The 9828-nt window shown below is 66.6% G+C and overlaps 3 protein-coding genes across 3 annotated transcripts; 2 read left to right on the forward strand and 1 right to left on the reverse strand.

The window, feature by feature from the left end:
• Positions 1–256: 256 nt before the first annotated feature.
• EMIHUDRAFT_219037 (hypothetical protein) lies at positions 257–885 on the forward strand (the record flags this gene model as incomplete). Its single annotated transcript, XM_005758919.1, has 2 exons — positions 257–521; positions 833–885. The coding sequence occupies 2 exons, from the start codon at positions 257–259 to the stop codon at positions 883–885; spliced, it is 318 nt and encodes a 105-aa protein (XP_005758976.1).
• Positions 886–2419: 1534 nt separating this feature from the next.
• EMIHUDRAFT_106783 (hypothetical protein) lies at positions 2420–4191 on the reverse strand (the record flags this gene model as incomplete). Its single annotated transcript, XM_005758920.1, has 3 exons — positions 2420–2623; positions 2758–3366; positions 3613–4191. The coding sequence occupies 3 exons, from the start codon at positions 4189–4191 to the stop codon at positions 2420–2422; spliced, it is 1392 nt and encodes a 463-aa protein (XP_005758977.1).
• Positions 4192–4747: 556 nt separating this feature from the next.
• On the forward strand, positions 4748–7601 carry EMIHUDRAFT_465850 (hypothetical protein). The gene is made up of 7 exons (XM_005758921.1): positions 4748–4991; positions 5184–5294; positions 5687–5810; positions 5884–5927; positions 6007–6063; positions 6298–6898; positions 7050–7601. Exons 1-7 carry the CDS (start codon positions 4809–4811, stop codon positions 7082–7084), a joined length of 1155 nt encoding a protein of 384 aa, XP_005758978.1. The 5' UTR covers positions 4748–4808; the 3' UTR covers positions 7085–7601.
• The last annotated feature ends 2227 nt before the right edge of the window (positions 7602–9828 follow it).

The raw sequence follows: 9828 nt of genomic DNA on the forward strand, positions 1-9828 counted from the left end.
CGACATAAACTCTCGGAACTGGCGCGCGCCGCGTCGGCCCGCGGCGCGGTCGCACCGCTCGACACCGCTCGAACCACTCGACGCCGCTCATATCCAGCCGGCGGCGCGGCCTGCCAGTAGGGGGTGCGCAGCGCCCCAAAATCCACCAGTGTGGGATTTCGCGCAATCGCTTGACTCTGAAAAGCTGGCTATGTACCTTTCTGAGCGCTGTGGTCGCCGCAGACTGGCTCCAACTTGACGGCGGCATGGAGACGTGATGCCTTCATGCCGCCGTCAAGTCGAAATCGACACACAGCTCGATGGTTTGCCCGAAAAGGTACGTAGCGGCGTTTTGGGCGACAACAGCGCTGCGACCGCGAAGTGGCGGTGGACATGCTCCCACGTTGCCGACGCAGCGCCGGAGTGGCCGGCGCTGCTCGCCGCGACCACGACGGCTACTCTGATACTCCGGGCCGACCCGTCCTACCCGACGGTGGCACTCTTAGACGTCTCGCTCACGCTGAGAAAAATTCTGAAACGGCGTGCAGCAGAGTCACCGACGAGACGATCCGCGTGCCTCCTCGTGTCCCGTACCGTTCTCACACATCCATAAACTCACTTTGGCCTCACTGAAGCGATGCCTGAATCCTGAATCCTCAGATTTTAGATTAGGACGCTGCGCACCCTCTACTGCCAGCGGGGCTCTCTTCTTGCTTTTCTGACTGCAAAACTTTATACCCTCCCCCTCGCCGCCGGGGGCCAGCCGCCGTCGAGCCCGCCGAAGCGGCGCTGGCGGCGACGGCGGCGGCGTCGGCAGGGGAGGCGCCGTGGGAGGGTGCCCCGCTGATGGCAGCTTTGCAGTTTGCTGCCATGCAGATCGCTGCGAACAACAGGCTGGATGCCTAGGCCCCCACCAGGCCCCCACCAGGCCTGCGCGTTCCAACCGGTCCTCTCTCGGACGCAAGCCTCATGTGTTCTACTGTGGAGCAGTGTGCTGTGGGGAGAGCTAGGGGAGAGGCGACGATGGTTTCATTGGTTACAGCAGTTCTGCTATTGAGTATAGCCCCGCGCTAGCCACACGGACGACGAGGGAGTCGACGAGAGAGACAGGAGCGCCTCGGCGGACCGACGAGATGGCCTTTATCGACGATGCGTTCTTCGAGCCTCCCGACGTGGCAACGGAGGGAGAGGCGGAGGGCGGGGGGAGCCAGAGTCAGTACAGCCAACAGAGCCAGGGGGGCGAGAGCGAGGGGAGCCAGAGCAGCCAGGGCAGCCGACGGGCGCCCAGGAAGAGCCAACGGAACCGAATAGCCGCACAAGTCAACGCTTCCTGGACCGACTCCGTTTCGAACTCCAGGAGGCGGCGGCGGGGACGGATACAGACACCCCGAAGACGGCAACGACGGCGACGAAGATGGAGGGAGAGTCTCACCCCACCTTACCTCTGCCCCCCCCCTCCCCCCATCCCTCTGCCTCCCATAGGGCAGGTCAGCACTAGCATATGCGCCTAAGTGCGCACACACTGGGCCCACATAGATGTGACCCGCCCGCTCGGAGTGCGGCGCCCGGATGCTAGTGCTTGAGAAGACACCACAAACGCGGCACGGCCCGTTTTGACTGTCTGCGGAGATTCTGTCTTAGCACACACAGTGAGTCATTCGGAGTCATTCGATGGCCAGAGTGCGATTGTGTGTGTGCGGGGGAGTTGGTTTGTCGGGAGGGAGGGGCAGGCTGCTCACCCACACGTGCACCGGGCCAGTGCTTGCACTTTGAATGCCGTGGGGCTCCTGCCCGTGTCCGGGTGTGGAGATGCGAGGATCGCCCCCCCTTGCCCCACCACTTTGTGTGTGTGGAGAAATCTACCTTACCCTTACCTCGACCAGACAGCAGCTCGAGACACCCCCTCTCGGAGTGGCTCTCGACACCGGGCCTCGACACCGCTCCGGTGTCCGGACACCAGGGCTCAGCGCCGCGCATGAACGGGAAATCATGCTTTTTCGGAGACGCGCGGTCTGCCCTTGATAAAATGCACAGACACACACACACACACACACACACACACACACACACACACACACACACACACACACACACACACACACACACACACACACACACACACACACACACACACACACACACACACACACACACACACACACACACACACACACACACGCACGCACGCACACGCACACACACACACACACACACGCGCGTGCGCGCGCGCGCACACACACACACATTGCTAATAACTAACCTCTCAACTCGCGCCTACTCGCCGAGCGAGCGATGTGCCTAATACTTTGCCCCCGAGCGAGCTTGGTCGTTGGTGCTCGCGGGCGGGAGAGCGCACGCACGGCGCGCGAGAGAGAGACCTGGGGCGCGAGAAGCGCGCGTTCTCTATTGCAGTTCTCTATCTCTGACTCCCACTCCTCTCCTAGTCGGCGCGGAGGCCAGAGTTGCGCAACGTGAGGATCGCGGCGAGCCGCCGCTCCTGCTGCCGCAACGCGCAGAGGGCGGCAGAGAGCCGCCCTGTCGCGCTGGTGCAAGTGAGCGCGTGCGCGCGGATCTGTGGGCCAAGCGTCGCGGCGGCGGCAAAGGAGAGGAGCTGCCGCTCAGCGGCTTGCTCGCGGTGGAACGCCTACGTCACGGGGAAATCTCAAGGTACTGATGTTCCTCTGGTGGCAACACACGGGCTGCGAGCGCGGTGAGATCGGCTGAACACGGCCGAGTATTTGTCTTCTCGAGGGCCAGTCGGAAGGCAGACCTGTGAACACAGCATCTAGAGCGGCACGCCCCCGACCCGGGCGGTAAGCCCCACAGCTCCGCAAGCGTCTCGCCAAGAGGCTCGTCGGCGGAGGAGGCGGCCTTCCCCTCGGGGAGGCCCTGCTTGGCCATCCAGGCGGCCCGGGCAGAGGCCTCTAGGTCCGACAGCGGGGCGGGTGGACCGGCGACGAGGGGAGCCCGGCTGCCGGCCGAGAGAGGCGGCGGTGCGTCGTGCGACGACCGGAGAACTGCGCGACGCGCCTCGATGAGAGCCGCCAGCGGAGCGGCGCGCTCGTCGCCGAGCGATCGAAGCTCCTCGCGCAGTCTGGCAGCCTCACCCTCGCCCTCGCCCTCGCCGTCGCCCTCGCCGCCGTTCGAGCCGCCGTCGCCCTTGCCGTCGCCGCCCTCGCCACCGCCGCCAGCCGCCTCGGCGCTGTCGCGCGTCGTCTCCTCCGGCAGAGGGACATCGTCGCCCACCGGGCAGGACTTAGCGCGGAGGGCGTCCCACAGCCGCGCGCGCAGCGCGGCGACGCGTGCGTGCGACTCGCGCACCTCTCCCTCGAGACTCCGCAGCAGCTCTCGCGCTTGCCCCACCACCTCGGCCTCCGATATGCCAGCCTGGGGAGGGGCCGGGGGAGGCCTCGGCCTCCGATATGCCAGCCTGGGGAGGGGCCGGGGGAGGAGGCTCCGCGCGGCAGTAGGGCAGGAGTCGGGGCGGCACCCTCCCGCGTCTTTACACCCTGTGAGACGGGCAGGAGACCCTCGGCGCCCAAAGCGCCGGCCCGGTGGTGCGCGGGAGCGAGCTGCCTCCTCCGCTGAGGCCGCGACGGCGCGCGCGGCTGCGTCTGCGTCGGCCTGTGACACCGCGCCAGCGGGCCCGTCCTCGGCCGCTGCCGAGAGCGCGTCCTCCATCGCCTCCCTCTCTGCGTCGGCGTCCTCGTCGTCGTCGCAGTATGGCTCGACCAGCGCGACCAGAAAGCCGCCCTCGCCGCCCGGCAGGCGAGCCTCGTCCGGCTGACTCAGCCCTAGCACCCCGACCCGGCCCACGCAGCGGATGCTCACTAAGGTCGCGCCGCCCTCTTCGTCCTCGCACGCCTCCAGCTCGAGGAGGCCGGAGATGCCCACCACCTCGTCCTCGCCGCGAAGCATCAGCTGGCCGCAACAGGAGGATGTTTTTGAGGCCGCATACTCGACGAGCAGTCTCGCGGTGGGATCGGACAGGGCACGCGTCTGCGCCTCTCCAGGAAGCAGCGGGTCAGGCCCAAGAGCAAGCAGCGGCAGCTCCAGCGGCGACGCCGGGGGCTCAGGCAGCGCACCGCCGATGATGAGCGGCGGCGGCGCGGGCGATCCGCGACCGGAGAGCCAGGCGCGGGCCGAAAGCGCGGTGGTGGCGCGGGTCGATAGGAGGCAGACAGCGACTGAGTTCAGCGCAAAGCTGCGCATGATGGGAGAGAGTTGGAAGGAAACGAGTAACCCGCGCATCCATTTTCTGCAGGGAATATTTGTCGGACTCCTGAGACGAGCGAGGGCAGCCTCCTTAAAGGCGAAAGGGTCTAGATTTGGAGCGCTCGCCGAAGAGGAGTACGACAAAATAGCGCCCGTGATTGCCTGCACGCTACCCGCACTCACGGACTCCATACCCGAAAGAAAGAGAAGGGAGCTCGCGGGAGAGGTGACGAGTGAACTGCAGGTAGTGGGGAAGGCAGCCTCGATTGCCATACAGACATGGGTGCGAAACAACGACAAGACCAAGGCACGGGCAGAGGAACGAGAGAAGAATATAGGGTGGATAAAGCGCCTGTTCACGGCATGAGCGAGCGAGAGGCTGCCGCCCCCGCGCCGCCCGACGATGGATGTCAGGGCGAGTGGCGGAGGCTCCTCCCCCTCTCGCGCCAGCCTGTCTCTGCGACCGTGTGGCCCGGACGCCCCCCACTTGGGGCAATGAAAGAAAGAAATTTGGTCCCAGTTTTTCTTTCGCACTCGCTCTCGCGCGCCTGGTCAAGGGTGCCGCTCCGCGCAGCTCGCGCACACTCGGTGGCGCGCGCGCCAGGCGCGGATCGATGCTGAGGTCAGCCGTGCCAGCCGGCATCAATGTGCCAGCCGGCATCAATGCCACCGCCCACGACTCTTCCGCCATGAATGCACAAATCATGCTCTCGTTCGCCAACACGCCGCAGCCAGGCACCGAAGGGGCAGACGACGATCATGATGAGACTGGCAGCCAGCCTGCGGCGGAGGATCTGGTGCGCGCGCGCGCGCGCTCCTGCCGTTCCCGGCGCCCACGCTCCTGCGGACGGCGTCTCGCGCCGCGCCTCGCTTGCCAGAGGAGGGGGTCTCTGCGCTCGCTGCTCGCTGCCCATGTCGCTTCCCCACGCGGCAGCCTCCTGCCCAGCCTCCACCGCGCGGGCCCGACGGCGTCGACCGCCGGCGCGCAGGCGATGCCGAAGCAGAAGACCTGCCGCTACGACAGCAGCCTCGGCCTGCTCACCAAGAAATTCGTGACGCTCATCCAGACGGCGCCCGAAGGGATCCTCGACCTCAACCAGGCGCGCCATGAACCGTGCCCGCGCGCGCCGAGAATTAGCCGCGGCACACCCCAGCGGGCCGCTTTGCCCGAACACACGGCAGCGGCGCGCGCTTTCCCTCGAAACTAGCGGCGCGTCTGAGGGGTTGCGGCGCGGTGGGGCTCCGAGGCGGCGGCGGCCCGCGGCCTTCCGCCTTTCCTGCCACGCGTCGCTTATTTTGGCGCCGCCACTCTTTTGCCGCCGCCCGCCGCACCGCCTCCGCGCCACGCCGCCCCCGCCGCCACCGACCCGCGCCCCCGCGAGATTCGTTTCGCGCCCCTCGCCTCCCCCTCTGCGCACCTCATCCGCCGCTGCTTTGCCGCTCTCGCCCCCGCCGCCGCCGTGGCTCACGCTTCCGCCGTGGCGCACGCCAGGCCGCGACCCAGCTCAACGTGCAGAAGCGGCGGATCTACGACATCACCAACGTGCTCGAGGGGATCGGCCTGATCGAGAAGAAGTCGAAGAACAACATTCAGTGGAAGGGGATGGGCCCGAACGGTGCGACCGCCTCATGAAGCCCGGCGCCTCGACGCGCGAACGGCGCCGCTTCACGGGGCCCAGCTGTGAACAGGATCCAAGGACCTGGAGGACGAGCTCGAGAAGATGCGCGACCAGGCGCGCGATCAACCCGAAATCCCCCCCCCCCCCCCCCACACCATGCCGCCTCTGCTTATTGCCCCTGGTGCCGCTGCAGGTGCGGACGTACACCAGCCAGGAGCAGTGGCTCGACCAGTCCATCGAGCAGATGCAGGCGGGAGGGAGACCTGCGAGACCCCTCCGCCTCCCCACCCACCGCCACACGCACGCGCCTCTTTGTCTCATCCCCACGGCCCCCCGCCGCTCTCTTGCGATTTGCTGCCCGCACTGCACCGCAATGGCACCGCAATGGCGAGCACCGTGCCGGCCTGCGGCGCGTCCGTGACACGTCCCACGTGCGTGTGCCACGCCCCACGTCCGTGACACGCGCGTGCGCCGTGCCGCGCAGGCGTCGCTACGCGCGCTGGCGGAGGACGCGGCGAACCAGGAGCATGCCTTTGTCACACACGAGGACATCCGCAACATCTCCGCGTTCTCCGCCGACACGATCATCGCCATCAAGGCGCCGTCGGGAACCACGCTGGAGGTGCCCGACCCGGATGAGGGGATGGAGTCGGGGCAGCGGCGATATCAGATCTACCTCAAGTCGCAGACGGGGCCCGTCGAGGTCTTCCTCGTCTCCCCAGACGCGTCGGATGGCGCGGCCAGCGGCGAGGCGTCCACCTCGGCGGGCGCAGCCCCGGCGGAGCCCTCCGCCAACGGCGGCGCGGCGGGCGGCGCGGCGGACAGCGGCGACGGGAGCGACGCGGCGCGGAGAAAACGGGCGCGCACCGACGAGGCCGGCAGCAGCAGCGCGGGCGCCGCGGCGCCGGCAGCGTCGCCCGAGCGAGGCGGCAAGCGGAGCGACCCGCTGCTGAAGCTCTCGCCCGTGGCGGCGGCGGGCGACTATTGGGACGTGCAGCCCGATGCTGTCGGCGTGTCGGAGCTCTTTGCAGGCAGCACGGCCGAAAACCCGAGCGGCGGCGGTGCGGCGGGCGGCGGCAGCGCGGGTGCGTGCGCGGGAGATCCCCTGCATTCGCCCACACACGGGGGGGTGGGGGGGGGGGGCACAGCCTCCTGCTCAGCGGCCCTTTACCCTCTCGCCACTCAGCGGCCCTTTACCCTCTCGCCACTCAGCGGCCCTTTACCCTCTCGCCACAGGAACGGGAGGCGTCGTCAAGGTGGCGATGGACTAGCGGGCGGCAGTGGGAGTGGGCGGCACGCTTTGGCGCGGGAGGCGGCCATTCAACGACGGGCGGACGCGCGGGCCGCGCCGTGCCCCCTTCGCCTCCCCCCGCCCTACCCCGGGTCCGCACCAGCCCATCCCATCCTACGTGACGCCGCGGGCAGCGTCCATGCGATTGCGCCGGGCGGCTCCGCCGCTTCCCGGAGACTATACTACGTGGGGAGGGACCGGTCCCGGTGGCATGGAGAGGGAGGCGGAGGAGGAGCCCGCCGCGCCGCAGCGGCGGCGGCAGAGCGCCGATGGGCGGCGCTCTCTGTACTGCTTGGTTTCGGGTGGGGCCCGGCGGGGTTGGGCCGTGGCAGTCATACGGTGCATATCGTGGAGTCTGTGGGCTGCAGGACGGTGACGCGGCAGGTCGGAGGTCGGCGCACGGCGGTCCGTCGCCCTAGTTGTTTTTTTGAGCGCGGAGGGGTGGAGGTTACCGCAATGGAGCCGTCGAGCGGCGGGGCATATGCGACTCAGTCATCTTTCTTTTTCCTGGTGACCTGTCACCTGTGTTATAGTGCCCCAGTGCGCGCGCTGAGGTTAAGGTAAGGTACGTACGGCTCTAAGGTAAACTCCTCTTCTCCACACACACCGGTCACCGCGACGCTCGACGGGCGTGGTGGGGCAAGGGGGGGCGACCCTCGCGTCTCCACGTCTAACGACAGGAGCCCCACGGCATCGTAAATGTGCAAGGCCCAGTGCGCGTGGGTGAGCGGTGTGTGTGTGTGTGTGTGTGTGTGTGTGTGTGTGTGTGTGTGTGTGTGTGTGTGTGTGTGTGTGTGTGTGTGTGTGTGTGTGTGTGTGTGTGTGTGTGTGTGTGTGTGTGTGTGTGTGTGTGTGTGTGTGTGTGTGTGTGTGTGTGTGTGTGTGTGTGTGTGTGTGTGTCACGTCACTGCATCCTCTGCCGGTTCCTCACGTCGCCTCTTCTTTGTTCGAATGTTTTTCAATCCATCCTTCACGAAGCCCTCCCATGTAGCTAGCGTTCTTTGCGAATGTCTCGAAATGGCCAGCAGGCGCTGTCTCGTGCTCGCGGCCTGTGCGGGCCGCTCGTCCTCCTCTCCCTTCTTTCGCGCGCTGAGGGGGACGGGAGGGTGTAGAGCTAGAGGATTGTAGAGTGTATAGTCTATAGAGCGCGCTGTAGAGCTGTGAGAGATGTAGAGCGCTCTGGAGCGCTGTAGAGCTGTAGAGCTCTACATCCGGCGCGGGACGATGTGAGTCCGATGTAGAGCGATGTAGAGCGCGATTTTGCGGTAGAGTTTGTTTTGTAGAGGCTCTAGCCTCTACAGCCAACCCGCCGGGAAGGCAGTGACTCAAAGAGGGCGAGCCGCGCTAATGGGGTGTCTCCGAGCTTACTGGAGCTCTGATAGACAGCCCTGACTATCCCTGACACACAGAGAGTCACTCTGACGGCACACAACACCCTATAACTGCGTCATCCGTCATGACCAGCCTGCCATGCGTCGCCGGTGCCGCATTCGTCGCTGTGCTTCTTTAGCAGGCGGTGGACTGTCGGCTGCGAGGACGGTGGTCGCATTTGCGCGAGCCGAGGCGAGCATTGCTGCGCGTTGCATGCGCCATGAGTCGCGCAAGCGCGTGCGGGAGCTCCTGGCTGAGCGTTGAGTCCAGGCGAGTTGTGCTGGCCACGATCGCTACGCCGAGCCGAGCTGACGCGCCGAGGCGCCGGCCAGTCGCAGCCGTGAGGCATGCCACAGCAGCAGAGGCACCTGCCACCCATTGGGCGGGCAGGCAGACGGCCAGGGCAGCACTGCAGTCTCGCTCCCAATACGTGGGGACTTGGCTGTGGAGAACGCACGAGCCAGAGCGTTCGCCGTTGAGAAGCGGAAGCACTCGTTAATTTCTGTAGCTGGAAATTAATTTCTGTAGCTGGAAATTAATTTCTGCGTCGTCTGGCGACGGGTCCTCCATAGTCGGTTGAGGTCGCCGCCCTCCTCGTGCCTCTTCCCACGTTCCCTCGGCGGCCGATGCCGTCTGCTCCGGCTCCGCCGTCCCCGGGTCTGCCCTGCCCCCGTCTGCACTAGCTTCTGCCTCGTCATCACTGGCGCCTCTCCTCTTCTTTCTCCTCTTCTTGTGCCGATGGTGGTGTGCCATGCCCGATTTTATTTTAAGGAAACGGCTAAAAGTGTACAAATAGACATAATAGAGAGCTCTCTCTCTACAAATATGGCTATCAATGTGTACAAGGACCGTGCAATGCCCGCGCTGCGGACGTGCTACCTCCTTTCCCGCGAGCCGAGCGCTCGCGCCAGCTTCTCTGCAACGGCGCGCGCCTCGCTCGCGGCGTCATCGCCCTCGTGAGGCGGCATCGCCCGCAGCGTGCGGACGCACTCGCGGACCGCCTGTTGCGCGCCGCCTGCGTAGCTGGACGAGGCCATCCGAGTCACCGCCTCGAGCCACGCAGCGCGGTGCTGAGTCGGCAGCGCCGCGCCGTCGGCCCCGCGCTCGCCCGCGCCGACCAGCAGCGAACGGGCGGTGTCTTGCAGCCGCGCGCTCCCCAGAAAGAGAGCCTTGGCCGACTCAGAGAGCGCGTTTCGCGCGCGGGGAGCGAGCCGAGCGCGCGCCGCCTCGTGCAGCTGCTCCGCGGCCGCGCCCAGCACGAAGCGAGCGTCGAGCGGTGTCAGGGCTGCGTGCTGCTCGACGAGCCTGCGCACGTGCGCCTCGAGGTCCGCCGCAACCTCGAGCGCCGCCCCG

This window comes from Emiliania huxleyi, assembly GCF_000372725.1.
Source record: "Emiliania huxleyi CCMP1516 unplaced genomic scaffold EMIHUscaffold_83, whole genome shotgun sequence".
NCBI classification, from domain to species: Eukaryota; Haptophyta; order Isochrysidales; family Noelaerhabdaceae; genus Emiliania; species Emiliania huxleyi.

Excerpts from the sequence above, each read along its gene's own strand:
- EMIHUDRAFT_465850 (XM_005758921.1), top strand. The coding sequence starts at position 4,809 with ATGCTGAGGTCAGCCGTGCCAGCCGGCATCAATGTGCCAGCCGGCATC. Across the intron at positions 5,295-5,686 it reads GGATCCTCGACCTCAACCAG|GCCGCGACCCAGCTCAACGT; the intron begins GCGCGCCATGAA and ends GGCGCACGCCAG. Across the intron at positions 5,811-5,883 it reads GAAGGGGATGGGCCCGAACG|GATCCAAGGACCTGGAGGAC; the intron begins GTGCGACCGCCT and ends AGCTGTGAACAG.